At 43.0% G+C, this 27,337-nt stretch overlaps 1 protein-coding gene across 9 annotated transcripts in view; it reads right to left on the bottom strand.

Annotated features, from left to right (window-relative positions):
• DLC1 (DLC1 Rho GTPase activating protein) overlaps window positions 1-27,337 on the bottom strand; it is a 428,029-nt gene that overhangs the window by 26,346 nt on the left and 374,346 nt on the right. The window contains exons 5-8 of one of the 9 annotated variants that reach the window (XR_010318667.1): window positions 10,051-10,122; window positions 7,663-7,776; window positions 1,415-1,496; window positions 762-775 (exon numbers count right to left, since the gene is read on the bottom strand). Coding sequence is in view for 3 of the 9 variants with exons in the window: in XM_023551156.2 (XP_023406924.1) it covers window positions 1,415-1,496; window positions 10,051-10,122; window positions 26,911-27,040 (284 nt within the window). In the remaining 6 variants the exon portion in view is untranslated. Of the gene's footprint in view, window positions 1-679; window positions 776-1,414; window positions 1,497-7,662; window positions 7,777-10,050; window positions 10,123-26,906; window positions 27,309-27,337 lie in introns of those variants that run through there. The other 8 variants (XR_010318665.1, XR_010318666.1, XM_010592488.3 and 5 more) reach the window with 8 other exon arrangements.

Genomic DNA, 27,337 nt, shown 5'->3' on the forward strand with positions numbered 1-27,337 from the left:
CAAGTCTGCTCCATACACTCACCATCCTACCTATCTTTCCTTAGGAGCCCTGGGGGCTCAGCGGTTAAGAGCCTGGCTGCTAACCAAAAGGTTGGCAGTTCAAATCCACCAGCCACTCCTTGGAAACTCTATGGGGCAGTTCTACTTTGTCTTAGAGGATCGCTACGAGTCTGAATCAACTCGATGGCAACAGGTCTGGGTTCAGTTTTATCTTTCCTTAAAACTACTGCTTAAGTTAGCTGCCTCCAACAATACTGTATTACATAAAAAAGACAAAAAACATTACTTTTGCAGAGCTACCGCTGCTTTCTTTGCCTACAAATAATAAAGAAATACTGGGTATTATTCTACCTTAACGACTTTTTTTCTTTCAAGTTATACATCGAAATTAAAATTTATTTTAATTTTACAATCAAATCGATAAGGGAATTTCGTCAGTGCATATTCTTCCCCCAGAATTTCGCTTTTATTGCTTTTAAGTTTTGAGAACAATGACAAATAGGAATAACTTAAAAGGAATAAAAATGTCACCAGGACTTTGAAAGGGCTATCAGTATTCCGACATGGTCTGCCACGCATTTGATTAGTTCTACGTCACTAAAATCTGCAAGCTGAGGACGCGCCTCTGCCTGACGACCCATGAGCTCAAACAGCGGAGATTTCTGACAGCTTTACTCACATTTCACATCAGTGCTCGTTTACTGCTTGTCTCCTGTATGTTGAGGCTGGGCTGAGTTGTCTTACAACCATCTTTAATGCTGTTACTATTTTGTACCTGGGGAAACGGAAGAACCTCACAGAAGCTCTTCTGGAACTGAAACAGTGGTCCTGACTCCTCAGTAATACCATTACGCCCACCTCCCATTTACTCTTCTGGATGTCCTCTTTCCACTCAGTGTTAACAGCTTTGGCTACAGCTCTTAGAGCACCTGTCTGAGCAGTCATATGGTATCAAGAATGCAACGGTACTATTTGCGTACAGGAGTCTCGGGTGGCACAAATGGTCACACGCTCAGTTGATAGCTGGAAGGCCGGTGGTTCAAACTCACCCAGAGGCACCTCAGAAGACAGGCCTAGGGATCTGCTTCCAAAAGGCCTCAGCCTTGAAAGCCTCATGGAGCAGTTCGACTCTGCACAAATGGGGTCGCCATGAGCAGCATCAACTAACAACATCCATCTGAATACCTTTTAGGACAGTGTAGGTGTTATTTTTAGTGGCAATATTAAATAACAGGATTTTACTTTTTTTTAATTTAAAAGCCTTTGATTTATACTGAAGTAAATCACCATATCCATTTTGCTCATCAAAGACCTGACATAATTAGTTAGAGCAAAAGGGAAACAAAAGCCCATTTCAGTGACAAGTCCTGCCTTCTTAAAACGCACGTACACACACACATTTTATTTCATTTACCTGCATAAAGCCTCAATGGCATCTCTGTCCAAAAAATCATGCTCTCTCTTGACCGAGGTAATATCAATAGGAAACAGGAGATCTATTAAAAAAAAAAAAAAATTATTGAGCACCTAAGTTCTTGCCAAACTAACTCAGTTTAGCAGAAAAAGAAAACAACAAAAAATTCCAGTGTAACTTGTTGGGTACCTACCATGTACAAGATACTTCCTTCCCTATCAAGTGTCATGGGAGAATAAAAAAGGGTAAGACATTCAGCATCAGTGGCCTAAAGACGCTTATGATTCCAAGTGTCTGGAGCCTTAAATACTGTTTCTTGTCCAAGACAAGTGGTTCGAAGTACTGTTCCACCTTTAAAAACACAAGCAGGCAACAGACCCCCAGCTACAAATTATAATTTAAGCCAGAATAAATACCAAAAGGATGCCCTCTTTTAATGTGGCTGTTTTGGCTATTTTTTTTTTTTTTTTTTTCCCGTGTGTGTCTTTGCCTACGTGTGATCAGGATCATTGAAAAACTGAGCCAAGGGAACACCAAGAGGACAATGGCCAGAGGTAGTAAACAGAATCTAATCTATTTGCATACTATCAAGAGCTAAAGAGAATTCAAGATATACTATTTTAAATATGAACACTTCCATATGGCTTCTCAGGAGCTAATACAACTCAGCCAGAAACAAAGGGCTGGCTATAAAGTCCCTGTAGAACAACAGAACCCAAAACTCTTAATTTGCAGCAAAGCTTACTTACTATGAGAATACTGAAGTGTACCAGAACTGAGAAGCAGGAAGGGTAAAAGTCAACTCAATGGAAGAATCCTTCTCCCTACCGCTTAAAGAGATCCCCCTAGATAAACACACCCCTGAAGAGCAGAGAGGGGGAGGCCTGCAGCAGACCCTGGAAATTTACAACAGGTCTGAAACAGCCCCTAGATAAAGGCACCTTACCACCCTTTGGAGTTTCAGCTATTAGGGTAAATAAGGGCCTTCCCAGTAAAATGTTTACACACCGTTGTGGGTTAGAGTGCCTCTGTGGAACTCCGTGGCTCAGGAATGGATGAAATAAATGAGCACAGTAGGTCGCCAGGACAACCATGATCTAATAAAAAAAATCCCTCGTGCCTCCAGAATGGCTATGCTGCACGCTGGTACAGACAGGGCCATCAGCACTCATTGACAATGTTCTAGTTCTCGGGCTGACTGGGGGTCTGCGACTCTGGCTTACGTTTTTATGGTTTATGATTTACAGAGTGGTAGGGGGTTACTTATTCCTAGTAACCTACTTTCCAGAGGGGCTATTCAAAGTACCTTTTTAAAAATTCTGAAAACTATCATAGTGAGTGTTAATGGATAGTCTATATTCTTTTTTCTGAAAGCTAGGGTTGGACTGCTGATAGTATTCCCTGTATGCGCTAACACAGGCAGACCAGGGAACCAGCTATTAGTCCAAAGACTCACGAAGAAGTATATAAAATGTAGTGTTGCGGGATTATATCTCCATTCGTTAATTCCTAGACCAAGTCTCCCGTAGACAAATGATTAGTGGCACAGTGACAGAAGCAACACAAGAGGAGGCTCACAGTGATTGTCAACTATTAGCAACCAGGAGCAAGACAGACTGACTGTAAAGCTGCCTGAAGGTTGTGATGTCATATTTCACTCTGAGTAAACACCAGGAACTCTATGTATTAAATAATAGATTTAACAATATTAAAAACCCACAAGACCCGTTAAGTGTATATGAGGCGGCAACTGTATTATTTTAGTAAATCCTAGCTTAGGGTACCCAGAGCTGTATTTGGATGACTTTCCTGATCCAATTTAACGTCAAAATTCTGTAAATTGGAAAGAAAGAAAAAAAAAAAAATTTCGGTAGGGGCTAAATGCAAGTGAAGAATGAAAGAATTACATGGATAAATTTCTCTTATTTGCCTAGACTCTCTCCTGAAAGGACTGGCTTTTAAAAGATGACAGTTTACTGATAGCTAGGATTTAAACTCCCAGCTTGGATTTAAGGGCAGGAAGTAAAAATTGCCAAGTACCAAAAATAAACCTAAACAGGAAGACAAGGAATGTGTGGGTTGGTGTGTTTGTGCAAGTGTGTGTGTACTCATCCTGTGTGTGGTGGCAGGATGAACGTGAGAAATGATAGTCCAGACCAATACACGGTATACCTCAAAAGCAGGCTTACGCTTCGAATGACTTGTAAATGAAAAAAAAAAAAATAGTGTAGGCTTACGCTTCGAATGACTTGTAAATGATGGGACCCCAAAATGGAACCTGTGAGAATGCAGCCTGCACCCCAGGGTTTGGGAAGAAGTAAGACAGACTGGAACTGGGTCTTAGCAAACACATCACGGGGAAGTGTCTCTTGGCAGCAAATCAACCCCCAGAATGGACATAATTGGAGGAAATTTAATTCTAAACAGGAGAACAAAAGGACTGCCAAGTTACGGCCACTGTAAATGCAATTATGTTTCTCATCTCCAGTAGAGCTGTGAATTGAAAACCCAGTAGAGGACTGGTCCTCCCACCCACCTCCAGAGCCCTACTGAAAGACAGACACTCTGAATGTTCACAGGTCAAAAAGTCTTCCTAAGGGATGGAGAGATAAGCAACTCCACCATAACAGGCATCCAGATTAACCAACTACCTTTTACGAAAAATAGGAAAGAAATCGCAGCTACTTTCTGAAGTGGAGGATCAGGACAGTATTTTACATAGCGTAATAATAACATAATTCAGAATTCATCTTCATGGAAAAACATCACACAATTAGTCTGGGCTACAAGGAGGAAATTAGATAATGAATTAACTTAGCTGGGAGAGCTAGGGACATAAAAATGATCTCTGTGGTCTCAGTCTGATTCGGTTCTCATGAGTACCACACACCAACCCCAGATCCCTCTTCAAGGCAACCTGCTGATCATGTCTAGCACCTCCAAGCTTGCAAAGTATATCCACTCTTATCATGGGCTCAGGGAATTCTGCTCCTGTATGAAAAAGGCTGCTGGTGACCACTGAAAGGCTCCAGCTGAGAGCCTATCCCTATTGTTCCAGGAGGCAGCCCGCTTCTCACCACCCTAGAAAGGTATCAGGGCAAAAGAAACATCACTAAATTGCTATTTACTGTGAGATGAGGTGGATGTCTCTTGGCGAAAAGACGTGACATCTCTTCAACTGGATCTTTTGGGGATTTTGTGATATGATAACCCAATGTTCCCCAGTATCTCCTCCCTTCTTAAGTGATGAAAAAGGTGAATTATTAACACGTAAATCCATCAAAATTATGTTTGTTTTTTGCAATGTTGGTAACCCCTTGAAGGTACTCTTTGAGGTCCAGACTATGTTTTATTTTTATAAAATACGCAGCATCTCTCATGGCGCTGGGCATTCATGTCGGTGCAAAATAAACACTGGGGCTTGTTGGTTAGCTGAATGAATGAATAAACGAAGGGATGGATGAATGAATGAGAGACGACTAGTGTTCCCACCTCAGTGCAATTAAGGAAACAAAGAACACTCAAGTTGGAAGAGGCTCTGGAGGTCATCTCATCTCTTCTCAATTTAGAAATCACTTCACTATTCACCCTGGTGGCGTAGTGGTTAAGAGCTAAGGCTGCTAACCTAAAGTGGGCAGTTCGAATCCACCAGGCACTCCTTGGAAACCCTATGGGGCAGTTCTACTCTGTCCTATAGGGTCGCTATGAGTCAGAATCGACTCAACAGCAATGGGTTTGGTTTTTTGGTTTCACTATTCACCAGAGCCCTGGTGGCAAAGTGGTTAAGAGCTCAGCTGCTAACCAAAAGTTTGGCAGTTCAAATCCACCAGCCACTTCTTGGAAATCCTGTGGGGCAGTTCTAATCTGTCCTGTAGGGTCGCTATAAGTCAGAATCCACTTGACAGTAACAGGTTTGGTTTTTTTTTTTTCCCCACTATTCACACAACCTCTGCTTGAAAGTTACCTATAAAAGACACTTCATTAGTTCACAGCTGTCATTATTTTAAAACCATTTCTTACAGAGTATGATATGACTCTACCAATATTCTTTGCACACTGGTCTTGCTGATTCTGTCTTTTCAGCACTGGGCATGAAGACTATCTTTAAGGCAATACCCCACCAACTGTGTGAGAACAGCTATCACAGCCCTACTAAATTGGGGGGGGGGCGCGGGGAGGGAACATTCCATCTTTCCAACTGTTCCCTATAAGTTGTGCACAGATCTCATATTTTTGTCAGTGTTTCTTTAAAACCAGTGTTTTACAAATAAAACTCCCACCCCATTTCAATGAACTGGAGAGTGCACTCAAATTGTTTTGTTACAATCCAAATAAGTTAAAATGTACAGCCAGCACTAAGACGTTGTGGTAGGCAGCTTCTAAAATGCCCCACCGCAAACAGAATACAGCAAAAGTGATGGGATATCACTCTCAAGATTAAGTTACAAGAGAAGACGGCTCTGGCTGGACTTCTCTTGCCATCTCTCTTCTCTCTCTGGGGAAGCAAACTGCTATGCTGTGAGTTAGCCCTAAGGAAGAACTGATGACTATGACTAACATCCAGTGAGGGCCAGACCCTGAAAACAGCCGTGTGAGTGAGCTTGAAAGTGGGGCCCATCCAAAGAAAACTACAAGACATTACAGCAAGAAACCAAAAAAGCCCAACATAAGTGGAAAAACATACCTTGCTCATGGACAGGAAGACTCAACACTGTAAAATGTCTATTCTACTGAAAGTGATATATAGATACGATGCAATTCGGATCCAAATTCCAACGACATTTTTTAATGAGGTAGAGAAACACATCACCAACTTCATATGGAAGGGAAAGAGGCCCCGGATAAGTAAAGCATTACTGAAAAAGAAGAACAAAGTGGGAGGCCTCACACTACCTGATTTTAGAACCTATTATACCACCACAGTAGTCAAAACAGCCTGGTACTGGTACAACAGATACATGGACCAATGGAACAGAATTGAGAATCCAGACATAAATCCATCCACATATGAGCAGCTGATATTTGACAAAGGCCCAAAGTCAGTTAAATGGGGAAAAGACAGTCTCTTTAACAAATGGTGCTGGCATAACTGGATATCCATCTGCAAAAAAATGAAACAAGACCCATACCTCACACCATCCACAAAAACTAATTTAAAATGGTTCAAAGTCCTAAATATAAAATCTAAAATGATAAAGGTCATAGAAGAAAAAATAGGGACAACTCTAGGAAACCTGATACATGGCATAAACAGTGTACAAAACACTACTAACAATGCAGAAGAGAAACTAGATAACTGCGAGCTCCTAGAAATCAAACACCTATGCTCATCCAAAGACTTCACCAAAAGAGCAAAAAGATGACCTATGACATTTCTGATCAGCATCTGATCTCTAAAATCTACATGATACTGCAAAAACTCAACTACAAAAAGGCAAATAACCCAATTAAAGAATGAGCAAAGGATACGAACAGGCAGCTCACTAAAGAAGACATTCACGCAGCTAACGGATACGTGAGGAAATGCTCACAATCATTAGCCATTAGAGAAATGCAAATCAAAACTACAATGAGATTCCATCTCACTCCAACAAGGCTAGCATTAATCCAAAAAAACACAAAAGAATAAATGTTGGAGAGGTTATGGAGAGACTGGAACACTTATACACTGCTGGTGGGAATGTAAAATGATACAACCACTTTAGAAACTGATTTGGCGTTTCCTTAAAAAGCTAGAACTACCATATGATCCAGCAATCCTACTCCTTGGAATATATCCTAGAGAAAAAAGAGCCTTTACATGAACAGATATATGCCGCAAATTTTATGCTGAGGAAGAAGGTTGTAGAATGAGGGGAAAAGGGAAGGGAATGAGCAGACCCTGTAAAATTCACATTTGCAAAAGAGTGGTTTTGTGACATCAACAAAGTGGACACTTGAGTTCCCTATATGAATAATTGTCCAGTTATATGATTAGCCAGTTATGGTCAACATAAAATTCACAGCAGAGCGGCAGAGCCCAGGAGAGCCTGGCAGAGCTATCACCCCTTCTCCTTCTATTCCCATTTCTCTTTAACAGGCACTGTTTGTTAAAAAAAAAAAAAATTTTTTATTTGTAGGAATAAACAGTCACGTCTATTCCAAAGGCTTTCTCTTTTTATACAATTCACTGAAATCAAAACAACAAAGTCTTGTTTCATTAACTGGGACATGGAAACAACTTTCTAAATAACTGTTAAAATGGTTACCTGTTAAATTTTTTTATTGTAGAATTAGACCACCGCTTAAAAATCAATGTGCCTGAATTTTTCTTCACATACACCACGGCCTCAGGGGGATTGTCTCCCTTCCCTCTGTGAACCCTGGCAAGAGAAAAGAAGTGGGGGACAGGGGGAGGATGTGCCTGAGACTACAGCTAACCCTGCAGCCCATGACAGTCCACCCACCCCACCCTACACAGAACACACTCTATCCATACGTGGTAGCCAGAGGTACCAAGAATGAGTGAGGCCGGAGGCGCTCTTTACCTCCAGTATCAACCTCCAAGTGATTCCCAGGACACTGATGAGAAAATGAAGTAGAAGAACCTAGATCCTGACTTTTTTTTTTTTTTTAAGAAAGGTCCATTTTTCTCTATTAAAAATTAAATGCCACAGAAAAAAATTCATCAAGAGACAGGTAGGTGCGTGTTGGGAAGATGGCGGCATGAGGAGGTCTAAGATCCCCAACCATCCCCACGTGAACTCCAAGAAAAACAACTAGAAGTCTGTACTCAGCCCCATAAGAGCTCTGAAAAGGTGGACAAGTAACAATAATAGAGAGCCACGAAATGAAACAAGGTTGAATGAATCTCAAGGAAAGGACAATAACTTTTTCCACTGCCTCCATCCTTCCTCTCTGGGTGAAACCCTAGTCAATGGATGGCTCTCCTGTGTATTAGGAAGAGCCTTGATCTCTGGCTCCAAAGTAAATAGGTCAGATCTTGATAGCAGACTGGTCAGGGTGTATATTCTGACCAGTCTAGAAGTGGCCTGAAAGACTGAACCCTCAGTCTTGCTGGAATATAGAAGATGGAAAGGTAAGAAATGTCTGAAGCCTATGCCAGCCTCAGAGTTTCTTGTAGAATTTTGGTGTTATTAGAAGCAACATGTATATGAGGAAATTAAGGAAGCTAATTCTTTGTAAAATTCCAATGTTCCAGCATCAACAAAAATATCACAAGGCATACACACACACACACACACACACACCTGAAAATGATGGCCCAGTCAAGAGGACAAGATAAAAGGAGAGTAATGGTCCCTATGGAAATCTGGATAATTAACAGATTGAAGGAATATAATACAGCAATATTAAACCAGCACAAAAAACTAAAGGAAAACACCAACAAAGATCTAAAGGGACTTGGGAAAATGACACATGAACAAAACAAGAATACCAATAGAGACAATCCAACCAAATCCACTGTGACCAAATCAATCTCATCTCAAAGTGAACCTATCAATAGATATAGACACTGTAAGAAAAAACCAAACAGAAGCACTGAAGCTGAAATGAAATAAAAAAATAAAAATAAATGAAATAAAAATCTTGTTGGAAGGACTAACGGCAGATTTGAGCTGGCAGAAGAAAGAATCAGTGACCTAGAGGTTGAGGTAACAAAAACAGAGGGTCTGAGGAGCAACAACAGTGAGCTCAAGACAGCTGAGCATCGCCTAGTGGAAATTTGATCAGGGAAATTGAAGCAAAATCAGTAAGTCATCACTTTATATCCATTTTATTGGCAAACATTGAAAAGTCTGACAATATCAAGTGTTTTGAGCACGTGGATAGTCAGGATATTCATATGTTACTGGTAGGAATAAAAATTGTTACGAGCACCTTTGAAGTATGCATTATAAAAATGAACATACACATTTTCTATAACCCAGTAATTCCTCTCCTAATTATATGTTATAAGTATATATTATAGACTAAGTCATGTAATATGTATTACATGTTATAAGATAAATTATTGCATATGTACCATAAGAGGGTAGGTGCCAGAATGTTTGTAACAACACAGATTGTAATAGAAAAATCTAGAAAAAGCCAAAATGCCCTTCAATCAGAGTGTGGATGAATAAACTGTGGAGAATTAAATGAACTACAGAGACACAGTATAGAAGAATCTTAACAACGTAACATTAAATGAAAAAATGAAATCCCAAAAGATTACATACAGTATATAATATTCTTTTTATAAAGGTAAAAAGGACTAAAACACACACATACACACACATAGATATATATATATATATTTAAGGAACATATATATACTTTTTGGGAATATGCAATAAAATTATATAAAAAAGGAAAGTTAAAAAAAGATAAAGAGGAGTCAGGATGATGGTTACTTTGGGGAGGAGATGGCAGAAGGACAGAATGGGAGACCACAAGGTGTGTCATTATCAAGGTTGGAGCTACTGTTTGTTTGGTGGGGTCACAGGTACTTAGTATAATAAGTTTTTAAAAAAGAAATATTTAGTTAAATACATAAGATGTCTAAAATAAGTATGTAATAGATTAGCCAAAGGTTACAATTATACCAATAAAATAAAACAACAAAAAACAAAACAACGGTGTTTTCAGCTCACCTTCATAAAGCTGTGCATACTGAGGGAAACCCGTTGCCCGTAGCCAATCACAAGCTTCCTTGGCTTCAATTTCTAGAATAAAACAGAAAAAAAAGACAAAATCATTAGCCCTGAGTATCTCAGCAAGCTTCCCTTTCTTTAATAAATTTTGATTTTATTATACAGGAACCCTGGTGGCTCAGTGGTTAAGAGCTTGGCTGCTAACCAAAAGGTCAGCAGTTCGAATCTACCAGCCGCTCTTGGAAACCCTATGGGGCCATTCTACTTTGTCTTATAGGGTTGCTATGAGTCGGAATTGACTCAACAGCAATAAGTTTTTTTTTGTTGTAGAAGCAAAGCATGCCATCTGTAGAAAGTACAGATAAGAAAAAAAAAACTTTTAACTCAAAATGATTTATATTTTTGTGCATTTTCTCGATCTTTTTTTTCTATGCATATAATTATATACTTTTTTTCCTTAAAAAAACAAATGAAAAACAACAACAAAAAAAATGGGGTCCTAGCAGTTAAGTATTTTGTATGGCTTTGTATGGCTTTGGTTACAAATGATTATGAAAATAAGGTTTACAAATAATGAGAGTTAAAATGAGAGAGTTGAAGGGGGTTAAATAACTCATTTGAAGCCTGGTTAGCCTAACTTGGTTTGCTTTTCACTAAAACAAAAGGCCACCAAGTATATCTGACACCCAGAACAGAACTCAAGTGAGAAAGTAACAGCCCTTCTGATTCCCAACATGATACAAACAGAACCCCCAGATGCTGGGGTGATGTGCCTTTCGGTACATGGGTTATTAATACAGTAGTAGTGAGGCCCAGACGTCAAGGAAGAGGGCATTAAGTCAATAAATTCCACAATCTTGGCAGGCTGAAATGCATAATAAGGCTTCTGCTACCCTGTGGTTTAACATCTTGTAGGTAGTATTTATAAACAGAAAGGCCAAGAGCAACTGACACACTGTGGAAAAACTCACTCGAGCACAGATTTACAATCCTGTTAAAACGAACTCACAGTGGAGAGCTTGGGCACATTAATTATTTCTCTGCTGGCACAAAGAATATTCCGTTCAACTCTTCTTCCCACCTTCCTCAGGCCATGAGTCCTTGGTTATGTAAGGCTTTTCACTCATTTATAAATGTCTCAACATTGCTTAATTTATTCCAGGTTCTAATCTTCATTAAGCGTCTCCTCTGAGCCAGATAGGAAGCCCACTGCCAACACCGGGAGAAGTACAGACATCTTACTTTTTGCCTAGGAGCTTTAGGGTTGAAAGTATTTTCACAGTACCACTTCACCATGAGTTCCTTGGCCTTTACAGAAAGGTAACGAAGGCTTCAATTCATTAAAGCAGGTTAAACTCTTGCGCTTAAAACCAAACCAAACCAGTTGCTGTTGAGTCAATTCCGACTCATAGAAAAACCACCTATTATCTTCTGAAGAGTTTATTAATATGCAAACTAAAACAATTATGAGTGAGGAGTGGAAATAAACAGTATGGAAAGGTTTATTTTCACGAATCTTTTTAGGGTAACAATGAAAGTAGCATTATTAAAGACAAGATTTAGGGTTGACCTGGGGGTGAAGGATAAAGGGACTTAATGTGGAAAATCTACAATCTTAACAGTAAATAAAGGGGTATATAGAATTGCTGGATGTAAGCTGAGTTTGCATTTTTCCCATGTATTTTCCCAAGGCATTTGCCATCCACACCTTGTCTCAGAGAGAAATTAAGGAAGCTTTAGATAAAATGATAACACACATTTTTTAGAAAACTATATTGCTGGAAAGCCATATAAAAGCTCAACATTATACCTCAAAGAATGGGGACATTATTTGTCTCTATCTCCCCGATGAAAGAAAAATGACCAAATGTTTGTTTTTTTAAAAAATGTTTTAAGTAACTTCTAAATAGACGAAAGGAGTTATTTTCCTTGAATATACTGTTTTTTTTTTTTTTTTTAGCCACTGAAAAACGGATCGTTAAAAAGAAAACGTGCTTGGTTTCTTAATATTTTACTTAACCAGTGACTGTTGTTGTTAGCTGCATTCGGGTCGGTCCCCGACTCACAGCGACGCCATGTGTTACAGGGTGGAACTGCTCCATGGGACGATCTTGGCTAGTAATCAGAAATGTTTAATGTCTACCATTTCTGACTAGATTCAGACATGACACTAGGTCAGCACACATACAAAAGGGTTAATTAAACACAATTCATCAGACATTTGCCACCTACTTAGAGCGTGTTGTTTCGGAATTTCGGAATTAATATGATTTTACGCCAAGAGGCACGAAAGATTTAAGATATTATTTTTCTGAAAAACCTTTTCATTTATGTCTATAATACCTGATAAACTCTAAAGTATTACATATTATTACTCATATGTGATTTCAGGGACACACAGAGACCTATCGTCTAGGTATCTTCTTATTGTCCATATTTCACCACTAAGCAAATAAAACGCCTTAAAATAACCAAAAACGATCTAAAAACTTGTCCAAATAGTCACTCTTCTTAGGATTACTTGGTTGCAAAGAACTGACGCAAACAGTTGAGGGTTTGTTTCCTTAGCAGATAATCTAATTAAAGGCTTACAATGGCTGTAAAAAGTAGTACTTTCAAGAACTGCAGAGATATAGTAATTTTACCCTTTCTCTGCCTTTCTTTTAGATTTGAAGCCATGGGAAATGGAAAGACATATATTTATTTTACATAAGAATTTTTTTCACTCATGAAAACTTAGGCAGCATAACAAATGAGAAGTCAATTCTGTGTTTCAATAAAAATCAGAACCAGAAATCTGTGAAAAAGTTGTCACTGATTTTTTTTGTTAAACGGTGTGCTTGCTAGCCTCACTCTGACACCTTTCCAATCATCAACAGACCAAGAGAACATGCCAGCAATCCAATATAACCAAAAACCAAACCAAATCCACTGCCGTCAAGTTGGTTCCGACTCATAACGACTCTACAGGACAGAACTGAACGGCCCTACAGGGTTTCCAAGGGGTGGCTGGTGGATTCAAACGGCTGAAGTTTTGGTTAGCAGTCGAGCTCTTAACCACTGTGCCCGAAACATCAATATTTTAATTTCATTTCATATGGAACAAACCTATGTCTACATCCAAGCCAGGTAGGGAACACTTTCTAGTTTCCACCTGATTCCTGCCATTACTTTCTCTCTTATCTCTTAACTAAAACTCCAGGTCTCCACCTTTACCCCTCTGCATCAGCCAGCCCTGACTCATCACAGTTCCTAAGCACAGCTTTGATCTTGTCTCTACCTCAAGCTTCACTGGAACTCCACTGCCTAGAAAGTCAAGCCTGAGCACCTCTATGTGGTTTCCAGACCATGCACAAGCAGCCAACCAACCTCACTTTTCAGCTCCCTTCACTCCCTGTACCTCCCAGCCAAAGTAAACCTGGTGCACATCTTCTCCTCACCCTGTGATGCCGTGACTTCTTTATGCCTGAAACGCCCTCCCACCAGCTCCGGTCAATTTTCACTCACCCTTCAAGGTCCAGCCCAACACTGCCTCCAGTGTGCTGTCTTCCCATATGTCTTCTCAGCAATTCTATACGTGGCCAACTTCTACTGAATGCTTAATGTCTGCAAGGCCTGTTGAAGCACTTGGAAACCCTGGTGGCACAGTGGTTAAAAAGTTGTCTGCTAACCAAAAGGTTGGCAGTTCGAATCCCCCGTGCACTCCTTGGAAACCCTAGAAGGCAGTTCTACTCTGTCCTGTAGGGTCACTATGAGTCAGAATCAGTTCGACCAGACCACGGCAATGGGTTTATTGTTTGTCTAAGCACTTGTTGCATTAGTCCATTTACTCTTCATATTGATCCTAAAATGCCGTTAGTATTATCATCCCAATATACACAGATAAGGCAACAGGTGAAGTAACCACCTCTCCTTAAAACAAGCTCTTTACATTCAAATTCCACAGGGTAGGAGGGAACCAAGACTTACAGAGATTAGCAAGACTGGGTTCTTTCCTAGGAAACCCTGGTGGTGTAGTGGTTAAGTGCTACTAACCAAAAGGTCGGCAGTTCGAATCCGCCAGGAGGTCCTTGGAAACTATGCGGCAGTTCTACTCTGTCCTATAGGGTCGCTGTGAGTCGGAATTGACTCGATGGCAGTGGGTTTTGGGTTCTTTCCTTAAGACACATGTAAAATTGAACAAGAGTTTAAAATATAAAGAAAGCCCTGTACATTACTCCAGTCCCTCTAACACCTCCCTCATACTCATTTTTAGAGGTCTCCAATTGGCTCAAAGGGATTTTTCCTTTAGTATTTTTTATACGTGTGAGTACCCATACCCACTGCCATCAAGTTGGTTCAGGCTCACAGTGACCCTGTAGGACAGAGCAGAACTGCCCCATGGGGTTTCCAAGGCTGTGATCTTTACGGAAGTAGAATGCCCCATCTTTCTCCCTCGGAACCGCTGGTGGGTTCGAATTGCTGACCTTTTGGAGCACAACCAAGTGCTTTAACCACTGCGCCACCAGGGCTCCTTTATGTGTGGGTGGTGGCGTGAAAACTATGAGGACAATTAAAAAAAAAACATTCCCCAGCAGGCAAAAATGCCATTAGAAACTAAAAATACAATAAAAATACAAAGAAACTTTTATTCCTGGGTTTTCTCTGAGCAAACAACAGGCAAACGTGTTGAGGAGGAAACAGGAAATTTTTATTGGAAGCTGCTTTAGTCCTCAGCTGTTCCACAAAGCAGTTGTGTACCGTTAAATGAATGAGGTCCCGGGGATCCTTTTGTGTATGGCTGGGAACTATTAGGCCATATTTGCACATTTCCTGGTGTGATGGGATGACTCGATCTTCCCCTTACCCCTCAACAGTAAGTTAAACAGAAATTCGCAACCTGTCATCATTCTGGCAAACTCGCTGATCTCAGCCAGTTGAGCAAAAGTCACTGAGCCTCAACAGGGTGTGACTCCTTCCTTCTTGGGTTTGTTCTTTCATCACAGTGGGCCCTCTCGGACTCCTTCCCTTCTTTGAGGGACAGGCCGTCAAAAATCAGAATTCAAGTCAATTGCAAGGAGTTAGAGGAAATTAGGAAAATTCAAGTGCTTTCCAGGTCCTGTGGGTCTCAGAAGTATGGCCGACTTGTGGGCAAAGATGGAAAAGTGGATGCTTTCACAGCTAAAGAGCCACATTCGCTGTGTGAAGGCAGGTGGGGTTTCTGAGCTAAGCCAGAACTCCCCTTTGGTCACGTGGATTCCTTCAGATGTAAGGCCGACTCTGCTTACCAATCTCTTGACTACTTCAAAGCGGTCAAATGTCCCGGACTGCCGGTGCAGCTGGACAGGCTCGCGGCTCTCTGATAACTGCACGTCTTTTTCCTGGCGGGTGTGTATCTCAGGGCAGGTCCCGTGGAGAGGCGCACGGAGGCCTCAAAGACTTGTAGCTAGGGGACATCAATCTCAAAGGCTCTGGATTCTGCTTGTAGATGGAAATCGCCTTGGGGTGCTTCCTAAAAGACCAATGACTAACTCCCTCCAAGATATTCTGATTTACTCAGCCTGGGGGGTGGGGGTGGGGTGGAGGTCTGGTCTTTGCATTTTTTAAAAAGCTCCCTAAGTAAATTTAAGGGTAGCCAGGATTGAAAACCCTGGGGGAGCCCTGGTGGCACAGTGGTTAAGAGCTCAGCTGCTAACCAAAAGGTTGGCAGTTTGAATCCACCAGCCACTTCTTGGAAACCCTTTGGGGCAGTTCTGCTCTATCCTATAGGGCGGCTATGAGTCGGAACCGGCTGGAAGGCAATGAGGTTTTTTTTTTTTTAGGATTGAGAACCACTGAGCCAGGTCACATTTCTTTGTATTCCCCTGTCCTGGACTCTTTCTGCCTTGGATTAGCCAAGCAGTCTCCCAAATTGAACTGATTTAAGCCTTGCCCTTCCCGACCCCAAAGAAATCTACCCTAGTCCAAAGGGTCCCTGAGTCCCTAGGCCAGTTTTAATGACGTGCTGGCTTCATTACATCACTCCTTGCTTATAACTCTTTAGTGGTTCTCCCCCACCCTTCAGATACAACCCAAACCCACAGCACGGCCCACAACCTTCATAATCTGGCCGGTGCGTAAGCGTTTAGGTGTTGCAATGCCAAGTTTAGCTTCAGTCTTACTGGGCTACTGAAGAGCTGCCAGGATACATCACCCTCCCTCATACCTCAGTCCCTTAACCTGTGTTCTCTCCTCTGCTTCAGACAAACCCCCCCTTCCCTCCACCTCCTTCTCCTCTCTAGTGAGCCTTTCTGCCCCCGCCTTCCCTAGTCTGGGTGAGGTGCACCCACTATGAGGCTTTGGGGAGCAATGGCTGTGTCTTAAGAGAGGCTACTTCTGCACACCGGAGGCATGCAAATATTTGTTGAAAGAAGGAAGGATCCATTAATATTTTCCATTCTTCAAAGGCAGGCTAAGAAATACGACCTGAATTGTTTTTGCTTTTAAACACACACAGCTGCTCAAGACAGGTTTTACCTATATGTAACATGAATTCCTAGTAGGGCTAAGTCAGACAGCAAAACGTACACATTTACTAATGTTATCTACCACTATCCGCCTGTCAGTCTGTCCTGCTGTGGTGGCTGGCATGTTGCTACAATTCTGGTAGCTAGGCCACCCGTGTTTCTAACACCAGCAGGGTCACCCATGGTGGACAGGCTTCAGTGGAACTTCCAAACTGACAGACTAGGAAGTAAAGCCTGGTGATCTACTTCCAAAAACTAGCCAATGGAAACCCTATAGATCACAACAGAATACTGCCCGATACAGTGCTGGAAGAGCCCCCTAGGTTGGAAGGCAACAGTGGACTCCAGCATGGCAGGGATCATGAGCACGACCGCAGGACCAGGCCCCATTTCATCCCGTTGTACTGGGGACTGCCAGGAGCCTGAGCCCACAGGAATCAACGTCATCAATGTTATCTAGTGACAGCTAAGACTCTGACCAGCAACTCAGAGCATTCCTACCCCCAGGTGCCTACAAACATTCTAAGCATCTGCTGTGCATATTCTGAAAGAAACCAGGTATGGAAGGGTCCTCACCCTTCTAGGAGATAAGACCGGTGAACACAAACTCCGTTTTTATGGCCCTTTGCTAACAGCAGCTGATCCAAATTCATTTTTTGGTATATTCTAGCACCAAAACCAAAAAACCAAACCCACTGCTGTCCAGTTGATTCCGACTCATGGCGGCCTCACGTGTTACAGGACAGAATTACTCCATAAAATTCTCTTGGCAGTAACCTTTAAAGATTGCCAGGCCTTTCTTCTGTGACTCCACTTGGGTGAGTTTGAACCACTGACGTTTTGGCTGGCAGTTGAGTACAAACTGTTTGCACCACGTGGGACCTTTATTCTAGTACCAAGCCCAAGCCCATTACCAACAAGTTGATTCCTACTCATAAAGACCCTATAGGGCAAAGTAGAACTACCCCAGAGAGTTTCCAAGGACCACCTGGTGGATTCTAAATGCCAACCCTCTAGTTAGCAGCCATAGCATTTAACCACTACAGCACTAGGGTTTCTTATTCTAGTGCAGTCAGCTTAACTTCCCCATGAAGAGACAGACATTTAGGTGAAGCAAGTCATCCTTCATTTTTCCTTTCACTTAATATTTGTTTCTTGAACACCTATTAGGTGTGCTACCAGCTAGGCTCAGGGACAATCAAAGACACTTCATATACAGGTTCCTCTCCTGAATTGGAAGGCAAATGATTAAAACAAACAAACAAACAAAAAACACACAGTTGAGCCCATGGGTGTCTGACATCCTCTACTTAGGAATGAATTAGCTTAAACCCATGGCTATCGGATCGATTCCAATTCATAGCAACCCGATAGGACAGAGTAGAACTACCCCATGAGGTTTCCAAGGAGCAGCTTGGTGGATTCAAACCGCCGACCTTTTGGTTAGCAGCCGTATCTCTTAACCATTGCGCGACTAGGGCTCCTGGGATGAATTAGCTTACCCAGGACTATTCTAAGGTCCACATGTTTGCTAGGTCCCAAGTGACCCTGTACAGGCAAACACCAGTGAATCCCCATTTCATCTGAAGAGAGCCAAAGTTCCAACAATGGCCCCTCCTACGCCAACCACTGTGTGCTCACTTCTCCAGCCGCACTGCCTCCTCCCAGTACCCCATCCCATCCCCCCTTCCAGCTGTACTTCTTCTTCACGGCACTAAACCCCTTGTTAACATACCATATAATTAGTTATTATGTTTACTGTCTGTCTTCCCCTCTGACAAAGGGCAGTCTTGGTCTGTTTTACCTGCTGATATATCCCCAGCACCTAGAAAAATACGTGGCACATAGTAGGTGCTCAATAAATAAATATTACACACTTATTTATGCAAAAATAAATCACGGACAGGATTTTTATTCTACTGAAGTGGTTTTCTAATTTTTCAGACCAGGGTCCACAGTAAGAAATACATTTTACATGGTAACCTGGTATACACATACACGTGTATCTATGAATATAAAAATACGTACATAAATACAAGTTCACATACACACACGCATAGATGTATGAATGGACACCCTCGTGGCGCAGTGGTTAAGTGCTACCGCTGCTAACCAAAAGGTCAGCAGTTTGAATCCACCAGGCGCTCCCTGGAAACTATGGGGCAGCTCTACTCTGTCCTATAGGGTTGCTATGAGTCGGACTTGACTTGGGTTTGGTTTTGTACGTATAAATATACATAAAACTGAAACAAATTTCACAGAACACTACAAGTGTAAGTGTATGTTTTTCTATTCTATTTTTTTTAATGCTATTTGTTACCTACCCAAGTGACCAGTTTGAAAATACACTATTCTCACACATAAATGCATAACTTTGTCTTAAAAAAAGAAAGAAAGAAAGTAAACTAAGAGTTCCTGACGATAGGAACCCCTGTTAGAACAAGGGAGAATGTGGAGTGATGTAGGAAAGCCATGGATGGATTCAGAAGCAGGACAGGACAGACAGGTAGAGACGCCAAACACTATTTGAGCAGGGGTCACAGTCTTGCATGTAAGACTGGGTGTGGGAGAGGGGATTCCCAGGAAAGGGGCAGAACCACCTAAGTGGCCACCTGGGCAAGCAGTCCTAGGGCAAAGGAAGGAGGGCGCTAAGAAGCAGAAGACAGGAGCCATCATTCCCGTTTTTAAGAAGCGGAAGTCTGAGGGAGGGAAGGTTCTTTTTTTCCCCTTCCTTTCCTGCTTGAGGATTAGCAGCAGATACGCTGCTTTCCAGTAAAGACTATTCCTAGAAATAAAATTAAAAGGAGAAAAAAAAAAAAAAGCCCCACTCTTCGCTGTGATGTGATGACAACTTAATAAAAGGTTTTGCCTTGAAAGAAGGAAAGCCTGAGAGACACACCGTGCAAGCCTAAACCTGGGATTATGCACACCAAGTGGCACTTTCCAAGAGAGAAATTAAATCAGTTGAAATCCCCTTTGGGAGCCCTGGCGGCACAGTAGCTAAGGGCTCAGGCTGCTAACTAAAAGGTGGGCAGTTCGAATCTACCAGTGGAAACCCTGTGGGGCAGTTCTACTCTGTCCTATAGGGTCGCTATGAGTTGAAGTCAACTCGGCGGCAGTGGGTTTGGGTTTCTGGTTTCGGGGGGAATCATCTAGTACAAGAGATTCCAAAGGACTGTTTTTAACACACAAACCAAGAAAAGCCGAGCAGTTCACATCACAACACGTGTTATCCCTGCAAAGGTGACAGCCCTGTATTAATTTGAACCTATGATTTTTTTTTTTTTTTTTATGACATATGGCTTTATCAGGAACTCTACGCTTGTGCTAATCCAGTTATTTCTGGTAGCAGAAATGTCTCTCAGTTTAATTAAAGAAAAAAAAAAAAAGGCACTTACTACAGAGGTAGAACTGAAATGAAAATAAACTATGAAGCAAACGGATACTGCATCACATGTATTTCATTTCAATCTGGGACAGGATGAAAAACAAACAAAAATTTTAGCTTGCATTAAAAAAAACTTTATTAATATTCTAAGCCAAATATTCATACATATCAAGCCATGTACAGCTAAAAAAAAAAAAAAATGACTTGGATTAGCTCTTAAAATACTAGGTCTATTAAAATGATAATTCCATAGATTATGAAGACAATTTCAAGAAAGAAAATTATCTAAATAACATACTTTTAAGGGCCTTTATTTTTCTCAACCTCAAGTTTTTGCAAAATGAAGTGAATGTTTTACCATAATACAAATCCATTTCCTTTTTAATTTACTATTAAGTCAAAACACCTGGTTACAAACCCAAAGTAACTATCAGAGGCTGGTATACATATTAATTCTTTCTTTTACATATGTTAGCAAAGCTTATCCTACAAAGGCCTGCACCCCCAACCTTTGCTTTCGAAGCTAAGCTTCACAGTGCTATTCCATAAAAAAAAAAATAGGAAAAGCAAAATCCCTACAAACTGTAGAGCTAAAAAAACCCTTAAGTTAAAGTGAAGAGAATGGCAAGGGATTCTCAACAAACTGCTCACCCATATTTTAGTCGATTCTGACAGCGAGAAAAAAGAAAATCGAGAAAGCAATGAAACGTCAAATTGCTGTATCAAAGACCAATGAAAATAAAAACATGGAAGATACTGGTTAAGCGTATAAGCTGCCTCTAACCACTTCTCTGTTTAACCTCAAACAGGAAACACTGCTTAATTTGACTTTCTCCGTTTTGTGCCCAAAAGTTTAAGAAAAAATAAGATCAACTGTCCTCTAGGTGAGTGAAAGAGTTCTTTTCATCGAATTTGCTTTTGACACCAGCCCCCAAACACACACCCAATCTAATGGTCAAAATTTGATTCAGGTACATATATTTAATTTAGGAACATTTCTAGTTTCATAACTGAAGCATTTTCCTTACAAACACATTAAGGTCCTCATTTTTATTGCTATCTCCATTTGGTTTACACATGTTGGCCGAAAGGGATCTGAAGTTCCATTCAACTCACATATGGCCTTGGCCTAGCCATTGAATTTCCTCAAATCTCAGCCGCCTCTCATTAGGGAAGAGGCAATGTTTTTCCAGGCTGTCTTTGCATCGTTCTGGAATTTCCCATGAAATGATGAACAGAAGCACAGAGATTACTCAAAATCCACTTTCTATACTACTATATAGTCTGATGGCATAATGGTTAGGAGCTACAACTGCTAACCAAGAGGTCGGCAGCTCAAATCCACCAGGCATTCCTTGGAAATCCTGTGGGGCAGTTCTACCCTGTCCTATATGGTCACTATGAGTCAGAATTGACTCGATGGCAATGGGTTCGGTTTTGGTTTTTTATATAGACTGAAAAAAGGAATTACATGAGACTGGGTCCTTTATGGGCTCGTTGCTTCTCCAGACTCAGGAGATGAAGGTGAAGTTTAGAATTTCAGCATCTTCTGTCTTCTGTCACCTGAGTGCAGCAAAGGGCAGAGCTGTAGTGCAGCCTAGCACATGGGCCATAAGGCCATTGTGCCCCCCAGGTCTCTTCCTTTACAGCTTTCTAAGTTCTGTGAGCCTGGGAAATGTTACAAGCTCAGGGTGTGGAAAACTTTTGTCCCTCAGACATCCTCTAGAGACTCCTGCGGGAGAAGGAAGGCGCCTTTCTGACAGGCTCCAGGAAGCGGCCTCCAGTCCTCTCCACAGGACTTTCAAAGGTGGAGCAGGGGGAGAGAACAAAATGTGGATGGGAGGTGTCAAAGGCATCTGAGGACTCTGTCTTCACTGACCTCAGCCTGCAATTAGGTCTGGATTTTTCTCCAGGTGGGGGAGGGCGCAGACATGAAAAGGGCCATACTTTCCACTAGGAAGCTAAGTGCAGTAGCATAATGGAAAACAAGGATGACTGATGATGAGAAAATGATTCCCACCACATTTTGGCCTGACTTTGGCAAGGTATCATATTTGGTGCCCAGAAACTTTATTTCCGCATCGGCGGTCATTTTCAAGATTCCTTTTAAATGTTTTCAGCAACATCTGGGAGAGAATTTTCTCTTAGAAATATTACTTGAAAATACTTTCACCAAAGAAAATGTTATCTGGTATAGTCACCACAGGCTAGGCTTTCAGAAAAGGTTATCCACACGCACCCCTTCCCCAAATGTTAATGAGAGCCTAAATCTCCATTCACTAAGCCCCCAAGAAGCAGACGCAGGAACCACTAATTTGTGAATCCTGGGCTCTACTGTTATAGCTCCCTACTTGTGGGGGCAGGCCCCTCAGAAACTGAAAAGAAACGGCAAGTCTCTATACAGACCCCAAATATTGTTTCCTAAACTGAACCAACCCCTGCCAAATACATCTCCAGAAGTCGGATTTTATAGCCAGGCACACCTTGTTGAAATTCTGGTCCTGCCAGGCCAAGTATTTAGCTCCCCTGAGCCTCAGATTCCTCTTCCATCAAATGGGAGCCCTGGTGGCACAGTGGTTAAAGGCTATGGCTGCTAACCAACAGTTGGCAATTCGAATCCACCAGCCGCTCCTTGGACACCCTTGGGGAAGTTCTACTCTGTCTTACAGGGTCGCTGAGTCGGCATTGAAGGCGATGGGTTTCGTTTGGTTTTCGTTTTGTGGGGTTGGTGTGAGGATTAAGTGTGGCAGTGAATGTAAACTGCACAATCAATTTTAGCTTCTATGATATTATTCAAATCCTGTCAAATGTCTGCGGATTTTTTAGTAAATATAAAAAGGCAGTATCCAGACCAGAAAAGATGATTACTTGTGAGAGACCATATAAATTTATGGAGTAAATAGCCAAGGCTTTCTTCAATTATGATGGCAAGGACGGATAGAATATCTACTGGAAAAAATGTTAAGACAGAGCAAACCTAATTAAAGCACCCCAGCAGGCCTCCCTTCCCTTTATCATTGATCATGATAATTCTTAACCATAACACACGGCCCACAAAAGGAAAAGTGCACAGGGACAGGAAGAGCTCTTCCCAGCTGGGACTCTTATCCCTTTTACATTAACTAGATTTTTGACTAATTTGAGGTTGAAAGAGAACATCAATGACTGTACTCATGCCAGTAATCCATTCCTGTAAAACAAATTTTAACCCTACTGCACCCTGTCTTTCTTAAAAGAGAAATAGCCCCCAAATCTCCACATTCACTGGTCAAGGAAATCGGAATGGCGCCCTTCAGGACAGTGTTTGGATATTGACACTGTAATTCACCTTGACCACCACACCACAGGGAAAATTTTTTATGTTAATTGCAGTATAGAGCATACCTTTGCATTCTGCCCCACAACTCCCAACTACTTATCTTGGGGGGTAGATCTTCATAAAATGAGTAGTCAGAGAACCTGAGAGGCATGATTCGCCTGACAAATGAAACAAATCTTCTCGCCTCCCTGGACCCTAAAACTCATGTAATTCTAATTACCAAACTGTACAGATGTTGAAGATCATCTTGTCACCCCAACTCTGCTCCGTAATCTCCAGAACAGGCCTGGCATGTTGTGAGCTTGTCAGTCAGACTGTGGGGCCAAATAGTGCCATAAAGTTCCAGAGCACTGAGAATTCAGTCCCTAGTGACTTGGCAATATCCAGGGAGGAAGGGGAAACATCTGAAGTTATTTTTACTTTTTTTAAGTTTTCTGGCTGTAGAGGGTGAATGCCAGGGTGGGTCAAGTATTGTCTGGAGCCCTTCAGGGTCTTTTTTTCCTTTTTTTGCATGGCCTCATTTCCTCCTTCCTGTTGCTAGGAAGTAGAGTTAAGCATGAGAAACTCGTGTTTACAATACTGGACCATCCTGTCCAGCACAAGGCTCTCTTCAAAAAAGTCCCATTCACTTCACCCACTGTACTTCTGGTTCAAATCATTCTTCCCTGAGATATTTTCAAATTGCGTATTTACCCACCTACCTAACTCGTAAAAATACCATGCTCATCTAAACATTGCATCACCGTTTAAAGTCTCCGTGCGGACACTAAGGGAAACCCACGTACTTATTTTTGTACTTGAAATCACCTCTTGGAATCTCACCAAACCTCTGACTGGAAGGTACACCTCACTGGAGCCTCTCCTGTCCTCTTTAAGCCCCATATAAGTTCTGTGAATAAAAAAATTTAAGTACTGTGTACCTTTTCAACTGACTTCACGGCAACTTATTTAATCATAATGTCTATTAATTTGGTATATTTTCCAGAAGCACCCAAACATCTCTTTTAACGTAGAAACCCCTCAGACTTTGGCTTTTGCTCTTTGAACTACAGTACAGAACGTGCGCGCGCGCGCACACACACAGACAGACATACAGAGTCTTTAGGCTGAAAGGCAGTCTGCCTCTTATCTTTTCTCCAGAATCAGTGTATTAAAACTTCAATTAGCAATAGTTAAATGCTTAACCATTTAACCCTTTCACTCTTTCAGGAGCAAGTGGTGTTTCTCATAAGATCTCCAAATGGCAAGTTAAGAAACACCTAAGCCAATTACCCACACCCCTTTTCTCACCCACTCTAAGGGAAGATTTAAATTGGAGGCTCCTCATTCTGTTTTTGTGGAGTTGGGAATACAACTCAGTCAGTCCCCCCTTCTCGAACTTCCAGCTTGTTGGGTGTAAGGTGTCACCTAACTTGAATTAAAATCAATTTTTGTCGAAGGAAAACGTTTAAAAACAGCTGGGAGAGAAAGTCAATCTGCTCTGCGTCAGTCTAAGCTCTCCGGACAGTAGTGCTAATGAAAAAAATCTGCACTCAGGCTTAGGCTCCACTGTAAATCTGGTATGCCACAATAAAATTTAATATATGCGATCGCCAACATTTTCTCAGAAAATGTCTCGAAATAACGTCTCAACACACATCTGCTATCCATTTGACACTCGTTCCTCTGGGCTCTAGTTGGACTGGGGTCTGCTGACTTAGAGCACCCCTCAGACCATCTGCTGCAGCCTGCGAGGCAAGATGGCACTGGATGCCTCCATTAATTCCACACTTTCCATCTGCAAATGGTCTCTGCCGAGGACCAGCCCACCGGCCAGATGGATGCTGAGTGGGTCAACCTCGGGGAGCTGCTGATAGATTTGCATGCTGCGCTCTGCAGTCTGCCGGGCTATTATATTCCCTCATCCCTTCAGCAAACAGAATTTTTTTTTGGCGGGGGAGGGGGGAAGAGGAGTAATTTGAGACTCGATATTCTGACTTCTCCAGAGCTGTGATTTTTCTATCCAAATGCGTCATGCGTGCCACCCTCATGAATCTTTCTGTAATGGATGGCTGTGCGGGGGCTGAATTCCACTACTTCACCCACGGTGGCTGAACTAACCTCTGAATATGAGAATGAGCCTACTCGCTAACTATACTGGATTGGAGGGGAGAGGAGCAAGAGGGAAAGTGCCCTTCCCCACAACGCAGACCAGTGATCACACACAGGGGTTTCCTTCTACAGAAATTAGTATAAACCGAGTGCCTCAGTGCCAGACACCGTGCTAAGCACTTAACGGGCATTATTAGCTCATTTGATCTTCACAATCTCCCCACGCAGTAAACACAGCTATGACCCCTATGTTGCAGAAGGAGAGAGAGGCACAGAGAGGTTGTGTCACTTGCCCAGGCTCGCCCAGTTAGCCAACTGTAGATCCCAGCTTAAGACCCCCCAGCCTCACCCACTGTCCGCCCTACTTCCCCTGGCACCCGGGGCTGTGAGCAGAAGGGCGCAGAGAGTCAGAAAATGACGCGCTGCGGGTGGTTTGCTGCTGCTGGGGGGGGGGGGTGCCTTCGGAAGGATCAAAGGCTCTACCCATGACGTCGGAGGTGGGGACAGGGACCCAGAATGGGGCAGCGTTCCAAGAGGCCGTCGCCGCGGTAGGAAAAAAGTCGGGTCTGGCGGCGTGCTTCCTTCCTTTCGCCGGCCCAAGGACCCGCACTGCAAGCTCCTCCTCTGGAGCCAAGGGCGTGGACTTCTCCACCCGGCCTTTCAGGAAACTGCTTAAAAGCCCCAGCGCAGGAAGGCAAACTGCAGCCTTTCTAGAAGGAACCACTCACGTGCAAGCCAGGGGCTTGCTTCAAGCACGCTCCACGGACTAAAACACAAAATCAAAACCCAACCCGTCGCCACGAGTCTATTCCGACTCATAGCGACCCTACAGGATAGGGTAGAACTGCCCCAAAGGGTTTCCAAGGAGCGGCTGGTGGATTCGAACTGCAGACCTTTTGGGTTGCAGCTGAGCTCTTAACCACTGCGCCACTAGGGCCCCCTCCAGCGTCTGGCAGTCACCAAATCGAAACTTTCCTGGCTGAATTATTCTCCACAGTTTAAAATATTTGAACAATGCAGACCAGTGATCTGCACTGAAATTAAAACAAGCTTTTCATGCATTTACTTCCAAGCCGTCTTTAAGAACATTTCCACGTGCCACTACAGTCTGTCGCTGTTACTACACTCTAAATGTCACAAGATGACAAACTCTCAGGAAGTCAACGCTGACTTCACGGTGAAGGACAGAGCGAGCGCAGAGCCAGGAGCGGTGGCCGGAGGAAACGCACGTAGCCAGGCTGCTCGCGCGCCGCCGACGCGCGGAGACCATGGGAGTCAGAGGCCACCGCCCGGGGTTTAGAATGAGAACAGCAGGCCACCGGCGGGGGCTGGGAGGGCTGGAAGCCACCCGGTCCCGGCGCCGCAGGGGAAAGTCTACATGGGCGCCACTTCTTTAGGCGCAGCCGCCCCGGACCCCGCAAACTTCGACCCCGCCAGGCGCGCCCCGGGATTAAAGCCCACCCCCCACCCAACCGCCTCTGTTTCCCTCCCTGCTCCCCCACCCCAAGAAACTCGGGCCACTCGGTCCCGAGCTTCCTCAGAAAGCGTTTCAAAAGCACAGAACGACAGGCACCGACTTGACAAGGCGGGGTGACAATTCCTCCGCGGCGGGTCCCCTCCGCAGCTGGCTCCCGCTGCTGGCCCGATGGCAAGGCACAGGTCTAGCTTACGTGTTAAGATCATGGTGTCCGGCTTCTCTCTGCACATCAAGTGCGGCGGAGTGGGGCAGGCGATCAGGGGGAAGTCGAGGCACCCCGAAGCAGGTCGGCACCGGGGACGCGCGCCCTCGCGGTCCTCAGCGCATCCTTGCTCGTCGGTCTGTCCCCCTCGCCAAGACCCCAAAAAGAAGGCAAAATTTTCCAGAGACCGAAAAGGGAGAATGCTCAGGGAGCTGGGAGGCAGTCCCGGGGGCGACTTCTCCAGCTGCCGCGCAGCTCCGCCATGGCCCGGGCTCCAGCGAAGCGGCCGCGCACCACTGGCTCCAGCGCTCTGCCTCCCGCGCGC

Source organism: Loxodonta africana, chromosome 19, assembly GCF_030014295.1.
Source record: "Loxodonta africana isolate mLoxAfr1 chromosome 19, mLoxAfr1.hap2, whole genome shotgun sequence".
Lineage (NCBI taxonomy): Eukaryota > Metazoa > Chordata > Mammalia > Proboscidea > Elephantidae > Loxodonta > Loxodonta africana.